This window comes from Gymnodraco acuticeps, unplaced genomic scaffold, assembly GCF_902827175.1.
Source record: "Gymnodraco acuticeps unplaced genomic scaffold, fGymAcu1.1, whole genome shotgun sequence".
Taxonomy (NCBI): Eukaryota; Metazoa; Chordata; class Actinopteri; order Perciformes; family Bathydraconidae; genus Gymnodraco; species Gymnodraco acuticeps.
Window position 1 is genome coordinate 5101287 of NW_022989985.1, and position 27762 is coordinate 5129048.

At 41.2% G+C, this 27762-nt stretch overlaps 1 protein-coding gene and 1 long non-coding RNA gene across 5 annotated transcripts in view; one reads left to right on the forward strand and one right to left on the reverse strand.

Annotated features, from left to right (window-relative positions):
• fam172a (family with sequence similarity 172 member A) overlaps positions 1 to 10127 on the forward strand; it is a 150659-nt gene extending 140532 nt beyond the window's left edge. For 3 of the 4 annotated variants that reach the window (XM_034212534.1, XM_034212536.1, XM_034212535.1), the window contains exon 11: positions 7748 to 10127. In XM_034212534.1, coding sequence (XP_034068425.1) covers positions 7748 to 7908 — 161 coding nt within the window. In that variant the 3' untranslated portion in view covers positions 7909 to 10127. Of the gene's footprint in view, positions 1 to 5390; positions 5444 to 7747 lie in introns of those variants that run through there. The other variant, XM_034212537.1, reaches the window with a different exon arrangement.
• Positions 5027 to 27073, reverse strand: LOC117543899. Its single transcript, XR_004568615.1, has 2 exons — positions 26854 to 27073; positions 5027 to 5774 (listed from the first exon to the last, which is right to left on the reverse strand). It is a non-coding gene; the product is annotated as an uncharacterized LOC117543899 (long non-coding RNA).
• Positions 27074 to 27762: the final 689 nt, after the last annotated feature.

Genomic DNA, 27762 nt, shown 5'->3' on the forward strand with positions numbered 1-27762 from the left:
TGTTTGTTTCTACTATGATCATTGTAGAAAATATCAATCATTTGCATCCAATGCGTGGCTCTCAGCTAGCATGTTGTGCGAAACAAACTTTGGGTCAAACACATTTACACTTACAGTTTCTGTTTTTTAAAGCTGCGATGTTGTCAATCCCGAATGTCCAACTTTTTTTATTTTTTTTATGGATTGTGTTTTTTGTTATGTTCTTTGTTTAAAGCAATATAATGTAGCTCCTTCCTAAGACACATTTCTACCTTGGGGACAATACTATTGATCTATCTATGACTATGTTGCTTTAAGGGTATCAAATCTGCTTCATGCTTTTTATAAGTGGCAATAAGCCCTGGAATTGTGAAGACCATGCAACATTACTTCTCATTGTAAGCATGAAAGCACCAAGTGTAGTTATGTATAAACAGGGGTGACATTTAAGGAAGATTTCAATTAATTAAACATTCCCTCACCATGCTGCTAGTTTATAATGCCTTTAGATACTTTGCAGTTATACCTTGTTTTGCACAAAGCATGGGCCAATGGTGTTAGTGGCTGTGCTTTATTCTTCTATATAGCTCATACAACCTGGTTAGTAAAGGAGGGCTGTATGTAAGGTGTGTGTGATCACTATGGCCTTGTGTGGATACGGGTTCTCACACTCAAAGCTATCTATTCTTTGACCATTGATTCTGAATGTGGACTGTGTTTCTTACAGGTGCATGGGGGCCTCTCTCACACCTCGCCTCCTCTTCCACCTCTTTGTGGTGGAAGTGTGTGTTTCTGTGTGTGTGTTTGCTTTTTTTCTATGCCAAGTATTGTCCTGAAGGTGCAGGAGTGTGTGTATGTGTGTGTCGTGTGAATGCGTGCGAGTGTGTGTGTGCGAGACCTCATTGTGTTGAAGTGGAGCAGAGGTTGTGGGTTTATGTGAGCGAGGAGAGAGTGTAGTATTGTGAAGTGGTGTAGTGTGTGCGTGTGTGTGTGTGTGTGTGTGTGTGTGTGTGTGTGTGTGTGTGTGTGTGTGTGTGTGTGTGTGTGTGTGTGTGTGTGTGTGTGTGTGTGTGTGTGTGTGTGTGTGTGTGTGTGTGTGTGTGTGTGTGTGTGTGTGTGTGTGTGTGTGTGTGTGTGTGTGTGTGTCCTTATTTTTAACATGTGTGCATGCTCTGTCTTTGGTAAGGTTGCCTGTCCTGACCCTTGCCCAGGCGTCATGATGTGTGTGTGTCTGTGTGCCCTTGTGCTTATGTGAGTGCATGTATACGCATGCATGCAGTGCCTTCACTAATGGACAGTCTTTGTGGGGGCCTCTCTTTTCAGCCATGCTGCTTTTGAGACACATTGTGCCCGGGCATAGAAACAGAAGCTCTCCATTGCCCCTCAATAGGCCAAAAACAAAACCATGTCAGGCGAGCTAGCAGCCCCTGAGTGTTTGCCATTTAAGTCCTGACCAATGGTGGTGCAGATGGAACAAAGGGCCTGGACAGGCAAGGAGGCCTACACTGTTTACAGTGCTAATGTCTGGGTGGCACTCCCAACAAGGCCCCTCCACACACATACATGTGTACGCACACTCAGTCACTCAATCTCTCTCGTTCAATGTGCCTCTCTTCCACATACTTCCACTGAATCAACAGGTACATGTGCAGAACTTGAGAAAGAGAACATAAATATGTGAATTGTTTCTAAGGAAAGTAATAGCATAATTGTTACTTTGTATACATTGCATTGTTTTCAAAAATTTGAAGATTTGTGTTTCATTGTTTTTTAATGTTGTTTTTTTTCAATTAATTAAAAAGTAACCGGTTTTGCTGTAGACAAATTCTTAGCAAATTGTTTTCACATGTTGTATACTATACATACATGCTCACTTGAATATTACATTTTGATATTTATATGTGATTGTAAATAAATCATAATTTTATTTCATTTATTTCAATATCAGAAGTAAATAGAAAGAAAAGGTCTTTATCCTGTTTCAAAGTGTGTCATCCTGTTTTAGTAGAGGCAAGTAAAATAACTGACATTGAAAGGTGCTGTCAGAGGGGAGGGCATGTTTGGGCTTTCGATTTTTACTGAGGAGGAGTGGGGAGAGTATGACACTGGTATCAAATAGCTTGTGCTGTCCTTGGACCAGGGTTATCTTGTAAATACCGCGCTCCAAGTCTATAAAAGCGAGGGTTCTTTATGACGGCCAAGGCCACTCATTCATGTTAAAATAAAAAAGCACTCAGTGCAATCTGGGTATGGAGGTGGCGAGAAGGGAGGGATAGATGAAGGAAGGGAACTGAAGGAGAAAGAAGTAGAAAGTACATTGCCACACTGTCTTTTGTGTGGAGTCCTTGTTGTCAAAGTTTTACTCTTCCTGGAATTATATGGAATATAAAATAGCTAACGTTGGATGATGATTTCAACAAGTTAATGTGATGTTCTCCTCTCTCTGGGCTTTCACTCAATTTTGTTTCTCCATATCTCTCCTCTGTTTGAATTCTAAGTAAATAGAGTCCCCTCAGCGGCCCCTGTAGCTAGTGATTCAAGTTCCTCATCTCTGGATGTGTAATGAGTTCTGCCTTGTTTTTGTCTAACAACAACACACAATAATAACCAAAGTAATTAAAAGCAGTACGAGTGAGATGGGGGGAGGAAGCAGACCCCGCTTACCGATGAGCATTAAAAATGAATTGCGTTCAAGCAGGAGTGGTATTACTGGTTGGATGAAACAAGCTCTGTTTTAGTGTTTTTTCTGTTTAATTGTGTTCTTTTGTGATGCCCCTGTAGACGTGTGCAGGCTTAGTACCATGTTAATTTTATTAAAAATGAAGACACATGGAGTAGCATAGCAGAAACAAATCCTACATTACACTGTCTGTGGGTTTGACGTAGATGTCTTCGCCTTGAGTGGATATTAAGGGGTTGTGCTGGAGGGGGGGGGGGGTTAGATTTAATTAGCTTTTTGAGTGAGGAAAACATCTCCATGTTTCGTTAGAGAGGACGGTGTTACTCTGGCAGTGTGACTGCTCGGCTGTCACCTGCCTGGGCACTCTTTGACCTCGTCTCCAGTGGCAACATTCGACAGACAGCCACGTGGGACAATATGACATTCTTGACCTTTACGCATGTCTTGAAGCAACATCACAACATGCATAACTGACTGTATGCACAGAGTATCTGCACACAACTGTGCTCGCACATACCACAGAAGATCATCTAATATCAGAGAGCGTCAGGGGCGGAAATCCGATCGTCTGACAACCAGGATACAGATAGCGATTCTCCACCGCTGATCCATGCAACAGATAGTTTCCACAAACAGCACCCGGCTAAGGTTACAGCAAGGCGAGGCCCACACCCCACGCATTGCTCTGCCTCGCATCGAGACAAAAGCTTAGGTTACCGCTGATAGGAAATCGATAAGAAAATACACTGTTAGTGTTTGATTTTTGATGAAAACTTTGACAAGAGGAAATTAGAAAATGTTTGCTTCTGCATGCAATAATACCATGTGCGTCAGTCCTGTTAGTTATTCTGTTTGTGTTTATTTCGCTTCCTGATGATATCATTGTTCATTTCTTTTTTTTAAATTGAAGCTTATTAAATGTTTAACCCAAATGTCAGTATATTTGATTAAGCACTCATAATTGTTTAAGGAAATTCAATTCACACAAATAAAAGTATCATCACTTTACATTTCCCTTGCTTCAAAGTCCTCTTAATAATTTGAATGTGTATTTATGTTATAAATGAAGTAAAGAGATATGGCCCCTTCACATCAATGTAATTAGGAATCACAAAAAAAGTTTGATTCAAATGAAATAGGCCATTTGTACACAAGCAATTAACTGGTGCGGCTTTAAATAATGTAGCCCAGATGGAACCTAATTATAGTCGGCATGCTTTGATTCTGGCTTTCTGTCGGAGTATCACTCGGGGCGTCACTTTGGCTTTTCAGTCACCTAGCGTTTGTTTTGAAATTTGTGACAATCAGAGCCGATTACCATTTGTAACAGCATGCAGCGTTTGGTGCGGAGGGAAGAAAGCATGGCCCATAGCTATGGAGGAGTTTCCTTGTTTCCCTTATTACAGCTCAAAACTCTCCTCCTCTGTTCCCTTACCTCACTGCACACAAATGATAACAACTCTGTGTGTGTTGGGGGGAGCGTGTTGAATTGTTTGGTGTTTTGGGGGATGTTACAGTGCATATGTGTGTGTGAGTGAACTTGTGTGTGTGTGTGTGTCTTGTACCAGTGTAGAGTCACAGGGAGATCAAACAGTCAGTCAATTACCTTGAGAGGGCTCCAGTGGCTGTGACAGAGCGGAGGAGGCTAAATATCCAGGATCAAATACTCTCCTCTGCCTGTCACATAATGAGGCTGCCTCGCCAGGCTCAGACAACACACTCGGAATGTTCAAACACAGGGCACGGGTTAGCAGCGGACTGAAACTCTGCCATGACCTGAGCAGAGAGCACGAAGGGTAGCTTACATCACAGACCGCATACCTGCTTTTCCCTGCATTACAGTAAAACATCCCCCCCCCCGAGGGTGTGTGTGTGTGTGTGTGTGTGTGTGTGTGTGTGTGTGTGTGTGTGTGTGTGTGTGTGTGTGTGTGTGTGTGTGTGTGTGTGGGTGTGTGTGTGTGTGTGTGTGTGTGTGTGTGTGTGTGTGTGTGTGTGTGTGTGTGTGTGTGTGTGTGTGTGTGTGTGTGTGTGGTGTGTGTGTGTGTGTGTATGTGTGTTGCTTCACCTCAAGGTTTCAGCCGTCATCATTCCACATGCGGAAATAATCTCTGTTAAGCTTGCCAATGCCTAATGCTAATTACAAACACATTGTGAAAGTAAAGATAATTATTTTGTGTGCTTCCCATGACAATAGCCGATGTTATGCAGCGCACAGTAACATCATTATTGCATTTACAATAAATGAGGGCATAATTGCATTTTCAATAAACTTTATTAAATTAATGCAATGCGATCTTGTAAAAAATTAAGACATGGAACTTAATTGATTTACAGTTAATGCAAGAAAGCAGACATCAATAAACAGTATTTCTTATTTTCAGAGTTTGATCCGTTTAATACAAGATAAACATTGTAATTCAACTAATTAAAATGGAACCTGCTCTTTTTTCCGTTAGAACTTGGTTTGACAATACATTAAATCAATTCCTTAAAAAAAAAAAGAAGAAAGAAGTAAAAACTGCTTATGGGTTGGAAAACTTTTTGCGTAAGCATCTAAAATGGAGGACAAAGGTCATTGGCTGTTTATGGGTTCACTCACACACACGATACAGCCAGATGACACCTCATCGATCCCCACATCTTTTAAAGATATTACTATGATTTGTGGCATAGCTGAGGTAATTCTCTCTCCCTTTCCCCACCCTCTCTTTCTCTCCCTTTGTGTCTTTAGTGGCTGGTGAAGCCTGGTCATTGGGGTTCCTCCTCTAAATCAGCCGTCACATCTCAGCTTTGACAACATCCATTAGGTTCGACACACTTTGGCTATTAAAGGAAGAGCGGACGTAAGCTGTTAAAGGCCTATTTAAGCCAGTGTGAGAGTGGGTTTATGCCTCAATGTGTGTGAGTGTTGTTGGGTGGGGGCTCCATCATATAGAGGGGTGGAGCTTAACTCCAGAGTCATTGGAGGGGCACAGGCTCATCTGCATATTGGCACAGAGACGCCCCCCTGGTGACCCCGGACTGCGATGGGATAGGATGGAGAGGCTGGCGGCGTTCCGGGGGAGTTCACCACCAGTTCAGGGTGAATGAGAGAGCGCTGCGGCATTGATCGTTTCTGCGGGAGAAAAAAAAAGGACAAAACAGAAGTTAAAACACTAGTGAGAGAAAGACCGATAAGACCAGGGAAATGGAGGAGGAGGAGGCGGAAAAAGATCACAGTGCCTCAAATTGGATATAAATGATAGATTAGAGGTGTGAGAGGGCTGTGTCTTTGTTTTCCAGGGATGGGTGTTATGTTGAGCCCTACACAGGTAGCAGAGTCACTGAGAGTGCCGGGTTATTGACTTCCATGATTGCCAGGCCAGTAAATTTGACCCAAGGCACTGACTGCAGCCTGCTTGCTATATAGCGTGCGGCACAGTCCCTTATCTCAGAGTGATCGAGAACCCCCTTACATACTAGTACACACAAATTACACACTCACACAAACAGAACACACCAACTAAACCCAGGCAGGTACACACTAAGACCCAACACTTACCCCCAGTCTAACAATCATACACACACACACATGTGCACGCGCATGCACGCCATCTCCATTAATGCGCCCAGGCAGGGGTCAATCTAATAAACATGGGGTCAGTGCAGTGGTCATCAGAGGCCTGTCTATAGTGAGAGAGCCTTTAAGGTGCTTCCTAATTGTATCCCTGCGGCCTTCTAGTCTAGCTTTTTATAGCCGATCGCATGTACACAGGAGTATGGAGGAGAAAGGCACTGAAGAGAGGAGCTGAAGTAAAGTGGTATTTTTAATGTACTACTGATTTGACTCTTCCACAAGGGTTGTGGTTTTCAACCCTTTTCTGCTGGGACCAGTTGTTTTCCTGCAACCCTAACTGATTTCAGATACTAAGCTTATCCTGGTTTTTAATCCTCCCGAGAAAATTGTAGGGACACATTTTAATGTTCTTATCTTCCAAACAAATGCAAGTCCCTGCGACAAAAATAGTTAAGTGTGCAAATAAGGATTCAAAACTCATTACTTCAGGGCTTGTATTCACTCATCCTTTCTCTGTAAACACATGTACATTTTTGTTAGATCCATCTATAAAGGGATGAAACTCTTAATATCATCTTGCGGCAACCCTATTCTCCCTCTGGGAAACAAGAGGGCACCTTAATATGGCTTCTCCAGTCCAGTTACAGTTAAGTTGCTAAGCAGCTGAGCTGCTAGCCAGCGGCGGCAGAAACAGGCCATTATCTCTTAGCGCTCATGCTGAATGGTTAGCGAGTAGGAGACGAGGCGTGCAACAGCTGCAGCCACGATCTGTCCTCATCATGGACGCTCCGATGCAGAGCCGAGGTGTTTATGTAGCAGGACTAGCTGGCATAGAAGAAACACAGAAACTGCCATTTAGTTTGCAAGCTAACTAACTAAAATGCTGGCAAGCGATAACCTAACCCCCGAGGCGGGCAGCAACCGGAGGCGCTTGGACCAGATTTCAAGCTCCAGTGACCCCAACTTGGGAACTGGCTAACCTGGAGGAGGTCAGAGGGAAACCCAGCACTGCTGCCCCAATCCCCCCCCCCCACCCACCCACCCACCCACCACTGCCAGAGCACTTGATATGCTTGCTTGTTACCTTCTCCAACTTCTGTCTTGCCTATCCTCAATCAGCCCTAAGAATGAATGACTACCGCTTCACTGGTTTCGCTTAGTGCCCCTATTGTGCATAACTCTTGTTTTGTTGGAAGGTCTGAGATGGAAAGAGGGAGGTGCAGTGGCGTTGATTATCAGGTATCCACTTGGATAACATACAAAGGCTGTCCCATTGGACTAATAGGTCATAGGCTGTCAAGGCTCTCATGCATTGGGCCTTGATGCAGTACATTTTGGGATTGGTGGCCTTACAAGACTAAGAAATATCATCTGTAATTGCTTAATTTCACTTTTTGTGTTTCCATAGGTGTAAGCTAAATTGATTGATTAATGTCAGATTAGTTACCATACACTTTCTCCCAGCTTCACAGTAAGCAAATATTTTGTGAACCATGCTAATGTATGTCTTTATGTGTGTCTTTTACTTGTAGGCACAGAGCGGCATGAGCTGACCTCTTGGATGAGTTTCGACTCCATCTTCAGGTTCTTCAATAAAAGCCTGGAGACGAAAGAGGATGAGGAGGCGGAGGAGACCTCCAACACTGTTACCACACGTAGCAGCTCCCTTAAATACAAACACCAAGATTTGTAGAGGATAGACAAAAATGACTTGGAATGAGAGGAGATGGAGTTGTGTGGCAATGGATCAGAGAGGGGAATGCAGAAATGGAGGCTAAGGTTCCAGATCCTCTGATATTCCTTCCTTCCCCTCTCTGTCTGTAACCTCCAATCTTTTTCTCCTCACCCTTCTCCCTGAGTGTCATTCTTCCCTTCCAGCCCTCCCTGGCTGTGCAAACACATAGCCTTGTTGTTGTAGGAGACAAGAGTACAGGGTCACCATGTATACATCACAATAACGTTTTGCATTACTTCTAGATGAGCGCAACTGTCAAAGCAATATGGGCCTGAGTGTTAGCGCTTCCCGTGGGCTGTGGCCTGGCTGCGGGTACGGGCCATGGCAGCAGAGATTAAGGCTGACAGGCGCTGTGCACAATGCACTGTGGTGCACCTCTAATTGTCCTGACATCAGCCTGAACTGAGCTAATGCCCCGCCTGCCCTCCAGTCTGCACTGCTCAGTCTCTCCCTCCTCCCCCCCCCCTGGTCCTAAAGCCTGGGCTACTTACCCTGACATCAGCTCATGCTGTAAGGTATATTATCAAGCTGATCAGTGGACATCTTCTTTTTTGAAATCCCTTGCCCGCCACAAATGTTTTTTTTTCAAAGAGTGAACACATACTCTTTACTGGGGACCATTTATTAAGGGTTTTTGTGTTTTTACTTTTTTTATCCTCCTCTGCACATGCAGTCAGATTTTAAAACAATTATTCTTCCTTTTAGCTTAGTGTCAATTTAGTTAAAACCTGTGCCATATATGTTGGGGATTGCACCGCTATAATAAGAGATCTTTTTTAAATGTTTCAACTTTGAGCTAAATTCAAATGCAATGTCTCATACACACATTCCCACTATTCCGTTTTTTATATTGAGCCAATACTTCAGCTGTGAGTGTTTACATTAGAATTTCTCTAGGATTGATTTGCGAAGCTGTGGAGAGTGCGTTTCTATGTGTTTATTATAAATATGTCCTTTTTTTTCAATTTGATATCCTTGAAATTGATGTCTCCGGATGATTGGATATGATGAAACAAATAAAGCAAACACATCTGTGCTGAATATGAAAAATTCAGGACACTGAGCATATTTAAAATTACTTAAAGTCAAGCATCAAAATGGGTTTGCGGGATATCTCATTTTAACAGGAGCCAGAAGTCAGCTCAAAACTCTCATAAAGCCTCAATATATCACCTTACATGTGTCAGGAAATCCAAGATTTCAATATTATTCTAAGCCTGAATGATATTTCCTTAGATGTTGGAGAAATGTAACATATATTTTTTTTACCCCTTTTTCCTCCTGCCAAAGTACTCTTCTTGTGTACTTAAAAGTGACAAAGTCAGCTCCCTGCTCAGCGGCATAATCTGACTAAATGACACAAACATAATTTAAAAAATCCACAAGGGTGTGCTTTATAAACCACTCAAGGCTTAATGGAATACATTTCTAATGTGTCATGACATTAGTTAAAACTCAAACTGGTACTAAATCTTATGATACCTTAGACATCTTTCTCAAATATATATATATTCCATTCTTTACTTCGAATAGTTCCCATTGTTTAACTATTACACTGTGAAATCCTGCCCCTCCTGTGTGTATGGTTTAAGGCTTTTGTAGATTATCTTCCTGCTGTAATGAGACAACTGTGGCTGATGGTTGCAGGCCTAATTTTCTTTTAATGTGATTCAGATCTCTCCAGGTTTCAGCAAAGAAGTTGGTTTATTATTTGATGAGTTTTGTTTTCAAGATACCATTGCTCATCTTTTCTGCTTTTCAGCTACAATCAGTTCATTTTCACTCCATAATTTGTATATTGTTGCCTTAGGAATAAGAACAAGACTCTGTTCACTGTGTTTAATAATATCGAGCAAGCCATATGTGAATGGAACTAAAGATGTAAGAGCAGCCTAAATCCAAAGTACAGTGTGCAAATAAAGGGGGACTAATTTTGACAATTGCTCTTGAAGACTTGTTTTGTTGTGTTGGTTTAAGAAGCATGCATATTGTTTTTATATCGCAAAGGTCTTTGGATTTTGACCACAAGTGTCCTGCCCGGTCTTTGTCTCGTTCTGTTTGTAACTATTTTAGTTTTAAAAGTCTTTAATCATTATTTTAAAGTTGATTTCATTTTTTAATTAAGCTATTAAAGCTCTGAAAAGCAAATAAAATTAACTTTGGCATCCTACTGTTTATATTGTGTCCACCCGTTTTTTTATGACGTTATTATTGTTTTGTATTTCGTGTTGCTCTTTATTCCCTCTTGTTTTTCTTGCAGGAGTAGATTACTGATGCCGTTGCAGAACACTGCACGTTAGGAATGTGTTGAAAAATAAATCAGCAGTGCTAGAAAGTCAGGTACGATTTCATCGAAGAAAGACAGAGAGATGCTCCCGAAAGTGTAAAGCAGTGCTGCGGGACGAGAGAGTCGAGCAGCGCGTGAAAAATGACCTGAGAAATCATCTCAAATGACTTCTGAAAGCTAACCGAGAGAGAAGACAACTAAGAGGCATTTGCTCATAATCGGCCGTTGGTAGCCTCCTTTGTCATGTTTCTAAACAATCCAAATAACCAATTTCACTTAATTTCAGTGTTAACTATAGCACTTACTGTTAGGTTAAGCAGTAGATAATAGTTTCACATTTTAAACATGTATAGGTCAGGCTATTCTGAAAAAGCAATATCTTCCAAACGTTTCTCGTCAGCGTGTAGCTGCTAAGTCACTCAAGTGTGTCAAAAGGAAAACAAACTATAAACAGTAATTCCCCTCTTTTTGGTCATTAATTTTGGCAAAGTGAGCCCCCCTCCAACTCAGCGAGGTTTTACAGCATCATTTGTTTTCACACGGTGAAACCGATCAGGTCATTAAACGCCCCCTCAATAAATCTTTAGAAATCTTTTCCATTAACCCCTGAACAACAAGTGGAACCAGGCGAGTCCCCCTCACACCGTGTCAGGCCGCTGATTAAAGAGGCATTCAATCACACACACACAATACTCAACTTTCTGCCTTAAATATGTGTTTAAAACCTTTTTGGTTGAAGACGATCTCATTTATAAATTATGTGATATAGAGAAAGAAAATATCTTGAAGCCTATTAAGTGAGAATTTCCGTAGTTGTAATTAAATAACCTGCCTTCTGTCCACAGGAATGATGTAGTGGGCTTCTTTAAATTATCACCTCCAGTCAGTGATCATCAAAGGCACACGACTAATACTACATCTAAATGAATTAAATATTCGGTCAGGAATTATGTTATGCCCTAAGACGTGTTAGATAGAAGTTTGGCAAAAGTTTTTGAGTGTCTAGTTCTGCTTCATAGCATTTGACTTAATATAAACTATATCCCTTTTATCCCTTGTGATAAATATCCCTGCTTTCAGATTGACCACTCATGCATCACGTTGTCACATGTAGCTGTCTCCCCACTTCCAAAGCCACCGATGATCTCTTCATGTCTGCGGTGCTAGTCTGAGCTCTTCTCGGTGATTCCTAAAAGTCCCCGGGACTCTCCCGAGGAGGGATCCCCTCACCAACCGAGAAACAGTCTGATGCGTCTGTCTTTTTACTCGCTAGAAGTTAGCACAGCGTGTGAATGTATAATATGTATGACTGATTTGATTATATGTCTCACTCTCCCAGCTATTGTGGTGCAGACAGTTACAGGCAGCTCCACACTGAATCATATCTAGAACATAAAATAGCATCAGCTGCGGAGCTTTAGGATGAAATTCTGCCAAATGGGGGGTCTCTGCTGTAATGGCAGATTTTGGGGAGGAGTGGTGGGTGGGGTAGAGCCCTTGACATGAAAAAGTTGGGGGAACCCCTGTGCTGCTGACACAGCCTGATATTTCAATTTTTACTTTAAGAGAGTTGTTGTCACGCTTGCTCGCTCCGGCCCTCTCTGATATGCACGCCATCCCCGCAGAAGATGAACTATTTCCAAAGGAACCAGGCATTAGGCAAAGTTGGAATGTCACCCCTCTGACAGCCCCCCTCAAACACACACAACACACACTCTCTCTTCTTCAGCACTCCTCCAGCGGATCACTGTCAGATCACTATTTGCATAATGATATGCTCAGCTCAGAAGAGAGAACTAACCCCCAAATGTTACGGGTCAACTAACTGCAACAATCAATGTTTTATCGGGTAGCCTATACTAAGGGAGAAATATCTTTAACAATCATGGTGGAGGAACTCTCTTTCTCTGCCTCTCGCCCCTTCTCTATCAATTCAATTCAATTACTTTATTGGCATGACTGCTTATCAGAAACAATATTTCCAAAGCAGTTTAAAAAAATGTAAATTCACCCCCCACCCTTGCTCAAAGAAAGACTCTCTCTCTCTCTCTCTCTCGCTCTCTCTCTCTCTCTCTCTCTCTCTCTCTCTCTCTCTCTCTCTCTCTCTCTCTCTCTCAGTACGTGCGCAAATACTTTTTCATCTATTGACTGAGGGAGAATGTCTGGCTTAAGCTTGGAGGTGCATTCAAGATTGTATCCCTTCTTCCCTTCCCCTATTCTGCCCCTCTTTTCTCTGTCCCGGCTCTATGCTGTGTTCTTCCCCAGCAGAAGAGCTCTTTAATAGGGCCTGTGTACCACAGCACAGAACTCACTGGCCGGTTTCGTTAGACATCATTACATATTCATTGACTTGCAGAGAAACCATTTAATCCAGTGGAAACAACTCCTCTTCAATCGCCTCTCTCCTTCTCTATTCTAATAAGGACTCGCAGACTGAGAAGACAATTGGAGCCGCAGACATCACATTTAGGAAAGAGTGTGTCTTGGCTTTATTGTGCAGGGCGAGGAAGGTGCAGCACTTGTTTAAAAATGCGCGTCTGGGCACAGGTGTTGCACCAGGTAGGGTGTTGTGCCTCTTAAGGGGTGCAAGAGTCTCCATAGAAACATGCAAATATATAGGTCTACTTTCATTTCTATCTGTTTAATGAGTGGAATCATTTGATATGCGAGCTATCAACCATCATGCACAATTGTGGTGAAACACCATTACAAATAAAGTATCAGCCATTAAAACGTTTTAGGCAAATCCATGCGCAAAAAGTAACTTGTGTAAACCTGTGAATGATATGAGCTTTCTGTCCTCGCGTGCACACGCAGAAACATAGTTTGTCTCGCCATCCCTCTCCCTCTCACCTGTTTTGGGGCTCTTATGAAAAAGGACGACCATAATGTGTGGAAATATGTAAAGCAAATCGGCTCCCCCAGCAAAATTGCAATTCCCCAGGTTATTAAGAAGACTAACACTTGTAGAGAGGTGAACAATGCCTTTAGAGACCCAAATCAGTCTGCGTCCTTGTAAAATAATACGAATATTACATGTGGTTTCTCTATGGTATTTTCTTTTCTCGGCTTTGCTGTCTAATACTTTTAAGCAGCCACTACATCAGCAGCTTTGCCCTAATGTGTGCGTGCTTGAGGATCCTGGCATATAAGACTCCGATTGTGGGACAGCTGTTGGCAGAGCCGTTTTACGGTGTTCAGTCCATTTGGCTTTAATGGCAGCTTTCAGGCGGACCGCTACTCTATCCCCTCACCGCCCCCTCAATTACACCTCCTCTGATACTCTGCTGGCCTAAAGACTCCCGCAGTAAAAGAAACACCCTCTGAAATGCAATACATTTGAAGAATGGGCTCTGACTTTTAAGATTTGGGGCTATACTCTGATGATTTAAGTGGAACAGTGTTAGGCAAACAGTGATGAAGGAGGTAGGAAACGAAGTGTACCACCGCTCATTGGCCTAGTTTAACAGGCCACCGACGGCTTACTGTGGAAAATTGGTCATTTTGTCTTGATGAATGGCATTCCGGATGAATGGGGTGTAGGTAGGCCTGTGATCGGGACCTTTCTAAAGCTTAAAAAACTACTGGATATCGGGAAACTTAACACCAATAATGTGATTTTTAAGAACTCTGTAATTTTTTGAATTTCATGGCAACATTTTGCCTTAATTTCATGTGGGATTCTGTGTTTCCTGTCGAGACTTGGCCAACCAAAACAACTTTTATTGTGATGCATAATGTCCCCCGGTAGTTTTTGACAATATACACATACAAAATTAAAGAGAGCATTCATTCAATTCTCACATTACTCAACTGTAAATGACACCCAATTTTATTTGTTACATTATTTTTCTCTTTACAACGACTTGAATGTCAGGTTTTTTACACATTTGATCATTTTAATCCAACGATTAATACACAAATAGTGTTGATAAACACAGGACCAATCATTATATAGCCTAATATAATAATGCACATTCATTTTTTTTATGAGAATCAAAAACCTTAATAATACCGACCTAATACACTACACATAATTATTATCACATATTTTATGTCATAAAAATCTACATTAGACAATGGCAACCTAAATTAAAATACAACTGTAGGCTACTTTATAAAAGTATTATGTATTTAAAAATGTTAAACTTATACAACTAAATTGCTTTTAGTAAAACGAAAAATATATATATACATTTAATGAATACATAACCACCTGGATAATCCGTTATCCTACGCTTTTTGACAATATCTTAACGGAAATTATTTAAAAAACAACAATAATGCAACCAAAAATATAAAAAGAAAAAGTAAGTTTCTTTAGTTAAGAATATGCAGAAAATAATCTTCAACGAACATACATCTAAAACCACTTTTTATTGTAATTGTATTACTTTTCTCAAAGTTGAGTTTTTCTGAATAAAGTGGACTTTTCATCGGAAAATGGCTCTTAGTTCTTTCTTTAGGAAATAATAGATACAGTCTCCTTATAAACCCTCTTATTAGTACGAACAATAACTCGATAAGTCCATGGGAATACAATTAAGGGCACAGTCTTATTTTAAGCAACCGTAATAAATCGAAGAAGGTCGACTGTAAATGAAACAATATTTTCTTGCACTTAAAGCAACGAAATAATTAGGTATTTCCAGAAATCCTTAAAGAACAATCCTCCCTAGATCAATATTGCATTGGAGTTGGTGAGATATCGATTAGTTGGTGGTTAGAGAAAAGCCTGGACTTACACCGCAAAAAAGGTTCATCAGCCTCATATTTTACGTTTTGTTTTTTTTGTTTAAAAGTGTCAAACCACTCATTGTTTGCAGTTTAAATGTTTACCTTTTTCAGTAAATTGCTCGTTTAAATATTTGGATATCGTGTAAAAATAAGACAAACAACTCTGGGTGCAACATCAAATGAAATGTGTGTTAAAACAACTATTTTTGCAGTGTTCCTCCTGAGCTATAGCCCACCATCTTCTCTCTTTTGGATTTAAAATCTCTGTGAAAAAAAGAGTGCAACGCGATATGAAATCACACATTATAGATGAGTTTCATGTGGACCCAGCCCTCCGAGGATAAACACGGCAGTGCGTGGGGTAAGAATAAAAATCCAAGTTATTATTACTGTGGGAGCGGCCCTTTACTGGCAGCACCCTGCATCCTCATTACATCCAGCCCAAAAAGAGATGAAGGTCTAAATGAAATTATTGCCATCCAATGAACTCAAATTAGCCGGGCCACACCATGACAGACAGCTTGGATGGAGAGAGAGGGGGAGAGGGCTTGGAGGAATATAGGTGGTGGGATTGGCAGGTGTATGTTTGGATGTGCATTTCATGGTTTGCAAGGCCCCTTAAGTGAAGTTGGGTTCATTTTGAATCTCCGTGGTTAAGCGAGTTAATATACTTGTGTTATTAAAGGGCCTGCAGTCACCTTGCATCCTTCTCTCTGATGCCTAACCCCTCCTTCCTATCCCGCCGGCTTAGACTCTGTTCCCATCTATTTCATTTATTTATCAGCCATTCAAATATAACGGTTCTTTCTCTCTCTTTCTTGTGCACAATCTCTCCATCCGGTTGAATAGCTTTCTTTCTTGTCGCTCAGGTCCTCATTGTGTTTGCCACCTGAGTCAGCAGGGAGGATGAAAAGAGGAGAGTTTGGCGGAGGAAGGACGGGAGGAAGGGGTAGTTTGACATGCAGGGAGGGAGACAGAGGCGATGATAGGCGAGCAGGGCCCTGTGAGGACTTGAGTGAATTTACCTGCTCCTCCGGTGGCGAGCTGTGCGCGTGTGATAGCGTGTGTGAAGTTAACGACACAGCGGCCAACTCTGCTTTATTGCTGTTTATCCCTGCAGCAAAAGCTGTCAGGCGCTGACAGATTGGCAGCAGCTCTAATCAGTGCTCTCTTCCGTTCTCTCTGAGATCCCCTCTCAACTCATCCACTTCTGATCTTTCTCTAATGCATTGTTACTAATGCAATTTATTCTGTGGAAAAAAATAATAATGCAACTATAGGTAAAATGCAACTTTTCATTGTTTCTATTCGAACAATATCAAGATAGTTATTCATATGCTCAATTATTTTGTATCCAACGATTTGCAATACATTTTTGAGAATCTAGACATTACAAAAAATAAAGATAGAGTTGGTTAACATACTTTCTAAAACAGGTTTTAATGTAGCAACACTTTTAAATTGCAGGTACAAATGTACTTTTTTTCTTTAGAAAGAGCTAGCTAATCTGAATACAATAAATAACGTAGCCAATTAAAATACATTATTTTCTATGTTCTGAGTCTAAAACAAATTAAATTCAGTTCATGTCAGGCAAGTGAGGTGCACTTGAAAAATAAGTTCATAACGACATCGTGTTTGATCTGAAAATGACTAATAACAATTCATTTTTTTTGCTTTTTATGGATCAAAAAGATACATAAAACATGTAATTCTTTGATCTTATCGGGATGAAAAGCACACCGTTTATGCTACTGACCGTGCAACCTTTTTTCCACAGTTCAATATATTATCGGAAAAGTTATGTTTTCCCTGAACTTTCGACATTCTGTAACTATATGTGCATGTCGTTTATTATATACCCAGATGTATGATGGGTATATTTGTGTCTGCTAAATATGACACACAAACAGATAAAGACTGTCGAATAAATCGGCAAGCATAAGAAATTCAAGTGTAGAAAAAAAAATCTTTATGAAAGCACAACACCCAGCCTCAGCTGTCCGAGTCTCATACAGAGCCCGCAGACTAACAGTGGACCTAAAGCTATATTTCACTTAGAGCCTTCAATGGGATTGGTGCTTATCTCGCCAACACAGCGCTGCTGACCTGTAGGCTGCAGCATCAGAGGTGTGTGTTTGTGTAGAGGCGTTGACCTGTCAGGGGGGACTTGTTAGGACTTTAACTCCGACTGCTGGCGGTCTCCAGACATCCGGGGGTGGCATCGATTTGAAACTTGTCCTGTCTAATTTGATGATAACAGCCTGCCCCGCCGTAGCACCATGGACAGCGCACTGTCTTGACCTTGCCTTGCTATCAAATTACCCCCGCCTGGGCCACGGTGGGAGCCCAGCACCAACTTTACCACAGAGAGGAAGGGGGAGAGATAGAGGGAGATTTCTGCTTCTTTCCCACAAAAGAAAAATCTCCTCTGAAGCCAGTTCTTACACCCTGTAATGCTGTGGTAAATCAAGAGGAGGCTGGCGGTTTATACTGACTGTTTCACCAACCGCCAATGTAAACAACACTCAGTCACACAGACGTTTATAAATGTTTTTTCCTCCTTAAAGGGCTTGTCCGTCCTTGTATGACATCCTTCAGTTTAACATATAGTAAACTTCATTATATTAAGTGGTTTTTTTAACGGCAATATGTATCCTTGTGATATAAAACCTCAGGGTCACATCCTTAAATAAACATTTTCAAGTATAGTTAAAGAGGTAACGTAGATATACTGCGATATAACCATACTCAATTAAATGTAAGTCCTGCGTAGAAAATTTCATATAAGTAAAGTACACAAGTTTTGTTATATCACTGCAAAGTACCAAATGTACTTATTCAGAAATATGCCCCCTGCGAGTGTTACACATTAATTTACCTCCCCTAGTTATATTCCACCTCCTTTTTCTAATGGATATCTTTAAATTAGAGATTCTAAATATGCTTTAAGATCATCCAGAACATTTGTTGCATGTTATAGGTGCATAATCTAATATTTGTGAAGCAGATTGAAAGATTCCATCCACTTTAACAGACTATATAAATATTCTTACTTGACAGCATCGTCAGAAAGAAGCAACAGTTTTTCATGCAAGGCTAAACCAACCAGAATAGTGGAAGTCTAGTGGATAAAGCAGTGCGTGTTAATAAATGCTAAGCAAAAATTGAAAAACGCAATTTATATTTTGCGATTTTTCTCAGAGTATAGTTACACCTTATCTGCTACACATTCTGTGGTAACAAGTTGATTTGGGAAGCAGAATGTCTAAAGTTTGAGAGAGAGCCCAAGGCACTGACGGGAGGAGGATTTACTGGTGGAGAAAGAGAGGGAGAGAGAGAGGGGCTGTTTGATGGAGCTCCACAGCTTTGAGACAGCTTGTTAATTAAAACCCCAAGAGATGAGGCTCTGCAGCCACCGTCTATATCAGAGCACTGCTAACTATACTGACAGCAAGTTACTTAACAAGCGAGCTCCTCAATCCTACACCGGTTTATCACAGGCAAGCAGTGAGATATTTTAATTCGTTAAAATCCCACTGTGGCTGTGAAATATCTTGTTTTCTATTTAGGAAATTATGACAAACCTTCGTATTCTCTGTCATTCCATGGATGGAGCCCAAATGGCTGCTTATGGTTTAAAATCCATACACCAGATTAAATGTGTCAAATTCGATTAAGGAAGGAAAGAAAGAGATGTAAAAAAAACGAGCGAATTATAGGTTGGTGGTATTAAATGCTTTGCTTTTTATTCAGGCGTTGGAATTATTCCCAAAATCAAAGTAGCTTTGCGATTTGAAAGAGGCAAATAGGCCTCAGTGTGGATACAAAGAGGCAACAACGAGTCAAAACAAAGAGGCTACTGTGTGTGTTTTTTTGGTGAATGAGTTTTCTGATCAATTTCAATCGAGGTCATCATACGCTTTGTCACCATGCATTATTCCAGCTTAATTGAACCTGCAACCCGCCCTTTGCCTGCGGGATCTCTGAGCAATTGCAATTCTATATGCATGTGTGAGATGATGGCTTGTTAAGTCGAGGAAAACAAATACCAAAAGAGCCTTACTCAAACACTCAAAATGTATGACGGGCCCATGGCTGCTTCCCTCTCTCCCCTGCTCGCTAATAATGTGTTAGTAAAAGTGCAGGCGAACTCATGTAAATAGCAGTGAGAGAAGACGCGGCTGTGGAGGAAATGAGGTGAAGCCTGACTGGGTTTGTGTCTTGTGGGGAGCTGCAGGTGGAGAAGCCCCGTGTACAGTAGCCAACAAGCGAACCTGCTGTGCCACACCACCCAGCATCTAACGGGGAGGGGGTGTGTGTATGTGTATGTGTATGTGTGTGTAAGACAGTGGAAAATACAGCTCAATCAACAATTAAATATTGCCTTGGTTAGGGTGAAAAAGTGCCAGAAAGATAACAATCCCGTAATTTCTGTGCCCAAAAGAGTGTTCGTGTTTTTTTTTTAATTGAAACTTTTAAATAGGATAAACAATATATGAATATACTTTTAGCAAAATAAGATGAAATCAACTTGTAATTATATTATAATATTTCAAATGGCTATACCTTATAATTCTGGGTTGTGCATTTGAATTGCGGATGTCTTCACATAATTCAGATGAAGCCACAGTAAAGGAAAAAGCCAGAACACACATTAGCCCACATGCTGCACTTACACTGTTTTTATTCAGCCACATAAGAGGAAATCCATTATCTCAGCCTGTCAAATTATATGTTTGCAAATTAACAGATGGTGAAACAAATCATAGTTTGCAGTTGGTTACCATGATAAAGCAGTTCACAACTACAATAAACATTTCATCTTCCTACACAATGAATACGTACACTCTTTCGTTAATGTTCCCATTTTAGAATTTACATCAGATTGGTATCTTTACAATTGACGTTACCCAAGTAAACCGAAAAGGTGACTTAATTTCCCAATACAATAAAGTTGTAGAATTTACTTTTCTTTGCAGGTGTGGCGTATTCCAAATGTGTGAAAAGTGCATGTTTCTTTGTCATTGACTGCCGTGTTAAGGCCCCTGCACCTGATCCGTTTGTGGCTGGTCTGGGGCCACGGCGCTTTTTAAGACAGCTGTAAAAGGCTCTCCAAGTCTCCAACACATTCATCAACGTCAGACACCGACAAGCTGCTATTTAGTGAAAGTGTAACTGCAGCAGTATATCTTAGAGCAGAGTGGGCCACTCAGCAAACAATACAATGGACCTTTTTTCTTCTTGGTTGCAACCAATCTAAAACAGATTATAAAGTGGGACAGCTGATCGTTTGATTGGTAAAAAATGTTTTTAAAAAAAACAAATATTATGAAGGTTTATTTCTGTTAATGTTTACATATTTTTTGCGAATATTACGCTGTTTTTGCATTATTGCACCCAAGGCATTCTTCCTCAGACAAAGTATGTGTCAGGATAAATCGTTTATTTAAAAATGTTTTTAAAAAAAAATAAACAAGCAAGTGCTATAAACTTCTGCTGTGTGTTTTAGTTGAAATTAACTCTCTGTTGCACCGTCAGATTAAGCACGCCTGTCTTTACTTAAATTAATAGGAGATTATGTATTTGAAATTGGATAATTATTTTTCTTGTATTCCTTTCAAGATAATTTAAATGTGTATTCGTGTATATTTCCTGCAAAGTTACATCGCTTAAACAAACAATTAATTAAGCTCAAATAGTGTGCGATAGTCTGTGTGATTATCAGTTTACATTAAAAATTAAATGCATTGCTGATCGCTAGTTTTAATCGACGTGATTCCACAGCTTAACAAAACAAACAAAAATTGTCAGTCGACATAAGCTAATGCAATTATAAAACTCCCCCACTATTCGCAGCGGCGGGTTGCATTAGAGTCGTTTGCAGCTGCTGAAATCCCTGGTTAAGAAACGGCCCTGTGAAGCTGCCTTGTGCTGCGCGGTGGACTGAGAGCAGAGCCGAGGAGAGAGAGAGAGAGAGGGAATGAGGCGGTTCTTGTGTCAGAGGGTCCCACAACGCAGAGCGCCATCTAGCAAACAAAGGTAGAAACAATAACAGCACGGAGGGTCTGAGACGGAGAGGCTGCCTTTACGCACACAGGCACAGTACACAGGGGCGCAGAGGGATGCCACAACAAAGCGCCGCGGTTTAGCGCACTCAAACACTAAAAACGTTGTGTATCGTGCATGCCACAGCGCGATCACAGCCTTGCAGAGCCTGCTATGCAAGCTTACCGTTTGAGTAAGACTAATACACGATCCAGCTCAAATCGACTAAATACTGACAGTGTTACGTTTGCTTGTTTTTTTTCCACCACCATAATCAATTGAAATGGGCATCCGAGGGGTCAAGATGGCAAACCAGCTGATCAGTGGTCAAGCTGAAAATGGGAGAAGTTTTAATGTCAAAGTGGGTGAGGGAGGGGAAGGGCGGCAGGTGACTCCCCCTCTTGACAAAATCGATAGATACTATCACTTTCAAGCTCCATCACTACTGGGGAAGTATACCACAAGCAAACAATACATCTATGTCCAGTGCATTGTTGATAGTTTATATAATAAAAATACATGATGATTTACTGCTGTTGAGAGGTGTTAAGAGCTGGGTTTAAAAAAAACATGGTCAAATAAAAGAGTATATCGTGTGTAAAATGGTCAGTAATATGTCTTAAAACACTTCCACTCTCACCCACTCAGTAATCTCCCCCACTCATCGCACACCGCAACGATTATTTCTTATAGACACAGTTTAGTCGTCTTCCCTGTAACATCATCGCTGATAATCATGGTGCAATAACAGCAGTTATAGCTATACAGTAAGCAGTAGGCTAATAATGATGAGTAATAATGATAGCAGTGGTAAATGCCTGGTCGCGAGTGTAGGGGCACAAGCACTATTAGTGCAGCAATCAATGCAGAGCATCTGAAATGATCGAGCTTCACTGTGCATCAATTCATGTTATTGTTCACCTTACTCCACATTATAACCGAACAGGTTACAAATATTTGGATATTGTATTTATCAATAGGTGCTGTAAACTGAAAAGCTTTTGTTATTCAAAACTAAATGTGATCATATTATACATCAATTTTAGTTTTTTGGGGTAAAATAAATGCACAATTTTGACACAACACTTAAACACGATATTTAGCTGCAATAATACTCAAGGCAACATGTGAGTGATTGCTAGCTTTTTGCAATGATATATGAACCGAGGTGTCAGGGGCAACATTTCTCATATTCGTTATCTTGTCATTCGCCCCTCGACAACCAGCAATTTGTGACCATTTTCGCTCGGTTAAGGCGTCCAATAATCCCTCACAGCCACCACACTGAAAATAAAGTTTAGACTGCATGGTTGCACTTATAACTTGGCCACTAATATAGTTTTAGAAATAATTATAGGGTAATTGTAAATCATTTCACTGCAGTATATCTCACCTAATTGTGTGTGCGTGTGTGTGTGTGTGCGTGTGTGTGTGTGTGTTTGTGTGTGTGTGTGTGTGTGTGTGTCGGCCGGCGTGCGTGCGTGCGCGCGCGCGCGCGAGCTGGATGCTACCTATGCCCTGGAAGTATTGGTTTAAGCACGGCAGGAGAGTGCATTAATTGATTTATTCATTAATGTGAAATATATGTTGCAGTTTTATTGCGTGTTTTACCATTGTGTGATATTGTTGACATTAAGTCATATTTGGTGGTTAGCAGGCTGGATCTTGTCCAACGGTAATATACTATATTATCATACTAACATCTTAGATGTATGTGAAATAAGATAATCCTTCAATAAATGTAACACACATTTCAAATATTGGCGACATACCTGATTTTTTTTCTTCACTTATCTAGAAACACTACATGGCAGTTACACTTTACAGCATACATGATATTATATTCATACGTTTTCGGTTTTTTCTTTAGAAGTGAATCCTTGACATTCTGCACTATTAACAACATTGTAGTAGCCCATAATCAGAAAATTATATGATTCCTCTATGGCAAACCCTATTTTGGTGCTATAAATAATCTTTTCAGAAAGGTTTTCTATCTCTCAGCATTATAGTGCTCTACCCAACCCCGCGAGATTACATGAAATGCTCCAGCAGCTTTAAAAGAACTTTCTGACAACCTTTCTTGGCCTCCTTATTTGAATGAATCCAGCATTTTATTTGCACAAATCAAAGGGAACCTCTTCTTTTGTGCACCTAAACCTCTATGATCCACCTTGTCGTCCACATGTTTTATTTTCTGCTGCATGTTCTGCAGGCCATGCCATAGTACTGAGACCCAACCTCCCTTATAGTCGCCGCAAGTATGCAAAGGAAAGAGTGAAGATGTGACGGGGCGTATTTGAAGTATGACGAGCTTTGTGGTCCACTCCTTTTCATTCCCTTGCCTCAAATATACGCCCGCTTTCAAATAAGCCTCTTTGGCAATCCCATGCCGACCCCCCTAACACACACACCCCCTGCCACCTTGACATGAATGGGCGACTGACCTTTAGGGCCGTGTCCACTCTGCGGTCCAGTTTTATCCAAATAAGCCTTCTTCCCCCACCCTGCTTCATACGGTGCCAGCAATTCTTTACTGATATCATCAGCGGATGCAAATGAATTTGGACGGGGTGGGGGTGCGGGAGTGTGTGTGTGTGTGTGTGTGTGTGTGTGTGTGTGTGTGTGTGTGTGTGTGTGTGTGTGTGTGTGTGTGTGTGTGTGTGTGTGTGTGTGTGTGTGTGTGTGTGTGTGTGTGTGTGTGTGTGTGTGTGTGTGTGTGTGGGGGGGGTGTTGGTGGTGTAGTCATGGACAAAATACCACACTTGCTGCAGAATGCTGCATGTGGAGAGATGGGAATATTGAATAGGCTACCCCGCCACCAGAACCATCACAGAATTCAATATTGAAGAGGAAAAAAATACACATTCCTATCCCAGAAATATTGGCGCTGAAATACCACCAAGAAAAATCGCCATTCAAATGAGATGCGTTTATTTCTGCATGGCCTTTGAAGAGAAGAGAGAGGTCGTGTCACTCAAGAGAAGGAGAGGGCCACTCCGTTATAACCCCCTCCTTTTTGCTCTCCCTCTCTCACTCTCCCCTTCCCCTCTTCTCTCTCTCCTTCCGACCCCCACTCACTCTTCCCCACACACTCGCGCACACGCACGCTCATTTTCACTATAGCACGCTGGCTTTAGGGGCGACACAGAGGCTAGATTAGAGCTTTGCTCCTTTAACAAGGGAGAGGAGGCACTTCTATAATCACAGCGGCGGTATGTGGGGCCACAAAGAGTTTGCAACCACAGGGCGACTGGTCTTCTGTAGAGTGGTCCAAGCCGTGGGCAAGCCAGAGAAACGTTCTATCTAACGTATTATGGGATCAAAACACAGTGGTTATGGTGCGTGAAGGGGTTATTAACCCACAGAGCCCTGCAAAAGACCGCTCTCCAAACAGCATTACCCTGGCATCGTCCGAATTAAGACAAGTCAGCACGTTATAACATGAACAACGCGAATGATCAAGTAATTATTGTAAGGAGAGCAATACATCCCTTGTTGACGATTTAGAGTGTTTCTGCACGACTCCTGGCACCCCCCACCTTCCCTTAAGCACAGCAGTGTAACATGGACATACAAATGTGATGGATGGTGCTGAGTAAGATGGAAAAAAGACATGTATTTATCAACATGCCGCATGTCTTCTAAGGTGGCTGAGAGAGGCAGAGAGAGAGGGAGAGCACCAACATGGAGACTAAAGGGAGGCAATGGAGGCACCGTAAGCAGCGGTTCCCCGTGGTATGGGTAAAAAAGACCCTTCAAAGCATCGTTTCAGTCAATCATAAATAGACCTACAGCAGTCCAGGTAAACACAGATAGCAACAATATGAACTCCATATTTGGAGTGGACTAGTGCGTCACTGCAGTCAGCATGTCGTTGTGTCCCTGGGCAAGACACTTCACCCCAAATTGCACCTGTGGGGATTGCCCACAGTATTGAGTATGTAAGTCGCTTTGGATAAAAGCGTCTAACAAGTAACATAATGTAATGTAATATTTGACAGTAAAACCACCCATTAAACAACAGCGACTAAGATGGACGCATAGACAGAGATATCAATGTGTTTATGATTCGATGTTGTGCCTGCTATTTTCAGATAACAATTTGACGAGTATCTGCACAAATGCACCCAAAAACAATATTTATTCTGCCGCAGAAATGCAAGCTTTTATCATGTCACAGTAAAACTATAGTAATAAAATATAAATGGAATTAGTCTATTAACCAAATCCTTGGCAAATGACATTCACATGTGTTTAGTGGAGAGGTTGGATACCTGCTAAAAAGCTTGGTAATTCATTGTCAGCGGATAATATAAGGACTACAGAGGGTATAGGCTCAGTGGATTATATCTTTACAAGCATTATTATGCTTGAGTGACTGGCTGAAAAAACGCACAGGCTCCAGAAAAGATTGGTCAGGCATGAATGCGTCCTGTATGTTTTGTCTTTATAACATATTAATCCGTCAAACCATGAAGTGGAGACGATCTGAGACCGTAACGGTTTTCAGTTAAACTTAAAAGTCCACATCAGAGCAGTTTAAAAAAACTTTGCATGCACATAAAGCAGAGCTCACTAGTGGCCGAACTTTTATTATTTTAGTTTTGTATAATGCTGCGAAAATGGGTCACCAATCAAATCTGTCTCAGCACTGATGTAATTGCAACAAAATGCTGCTGAGTAAAAATTGAGGAGCTCGTTGACTGCGGTGGCACAGTCACACACCATCTGGAGTGTATTAGAAGGAGAAGCCGTAAATATGACTGAAAAGCAGGCGTTATCAGGTATGTAAGCCCAGGCCCTGCTGCATGGCCTCCCATATGTTGACATAATCACACTGTTGGGATGTCTATTAACATTTCTGAATTTAATAAATGAACACAGTAATTCAATTCAGTTTGTTTGTGCAGATCTCCCAATGACTCCGAGTGTTGGTCTGTTTACATTTTTGGAGAGGGTGGATTATTATGGGATACAATGCTGCAGGGGCTCATGGGATGTTATCACAGTATTGAGGTTGCAGTTGTGTTTGGACCATGAGCAACAGGTTAACTGACTTCCTCTCTAGCTTTCCCCTGAATGTTATGCACTTAACAGCTGATTATTAAACGCACCAGCATTAGTTTTTATTGAGTCGCTTTGTCTTTTATAATGGCATCCCTCTGCCGCTAAGAAACACACCACATCCTCTCAAACTTGACAGAATGAATTAGGAGCTCCTCTTGAGCTGCAAACGCTCTGTTACATCCGATTCACACTTTTCCCCTTTAAAACCAAGCATTTCCTTTCCGACCATCCGGGTCTCTCTTTATGCTAGTAGTGTGATTTATTCCGCACATCATTAATGTATGTGTGTACGCGTGCACACATACAAGAGAAACACCTCCATTTGTGTGAACATGAGTCCATCCTTATACTGTATATATCCCACAACTGTGAGAAAACGTTCCCTTTGGACTTCAATGCCACGTGCTGTTTAATTTATTTGTGATGACAAGCACACACGCATGCATTTTAACGGGCACACACACACACGCACACTCACACTCATAGACAAATGCCCATCCTCTTTCACTTTTTACGTATATATCCCTCCTCCCCCTCCCCTCTCTCTTTCTCACTCACTCCCCCTGGCTTTATCCATTTCAGTCCGAGGAACACACAAGAACACCGTGCAAAACACACACACACACACACACACACACACACACACACACACACACACACACACACACACACACACACACACACACACACAGGGAGGAAAAAGAGAGAGAGTGGAAGAGAAAGATAGACAGGGGGAGAGAGGGAGTAAAAATGAGCCTTACCTTTTTTCTCTTTTCCTGCCGTGAATCTTCATCCATCCGTTGACTGAGCTTGACTTGATCCAGCCACTTCTTCTCCAGTGCTAACAAGTCTGTGGTAGTGCGTTTTAATTAATATATTTCTGGGCTCTGTCCCGAACCCAGAAGCTTTAGAGAGGGAAGAGGAGTGCAGATTGAGACATATTGAGCCCGCTTTAAAAGGATCATTTCATCATGTGGGAGGTTGGGACACACAAAGTTTGGACCCGTGACTGGCATTCCGGAGAGACATGCATATTTTAAAACAACAAAGCAAGACAGAGACCAGGGGCCCCGGGTGGGAGGGGAGAAAACTTGGAAAGAAGTTACTATCAGATGAACAGCTGTCATTGTTGGGCAAGACATGAATGCATATTAAGATATAGTCATCTGAAAAAAGCAACATGTCCAAATAATGTCATTGGTAGTCCCTGTATCACTCATTTAACCTTGTACCGTTTTCATACATTTTTCTAAGACATACCTTTGTTTAATAATTTTTAAATAGTAAATTATTATATGTCTTTCAAATAATTATTTCAAAGCACAACTTTAACTTTTCAACTTTTAGAAATGTGGAACGACCTCGTTATTATTAAATCTGTGTTTATTTTATCCAGCAGATTATGTTGTTTTAATATAAAACGTTGAAGAATTGGAAAATGTTGGACCTATTGAATTGGAAATACTATTTTTATAGTTTATTTTATGTCATATAGCAAACAGTTTGTAGATATTTTTTAATCCTGAAATATCTAAATTATAGCCGTAAAGATTACAATTTAAAACGTCTCCCACGTCTATTTTGTCAAGTCACACACAATTGTATATCTCTCCCAAGTAAAGCGAGAGTGCTTAGCGCTGTCACTTCTGCACAGCTTTTACAACATCACT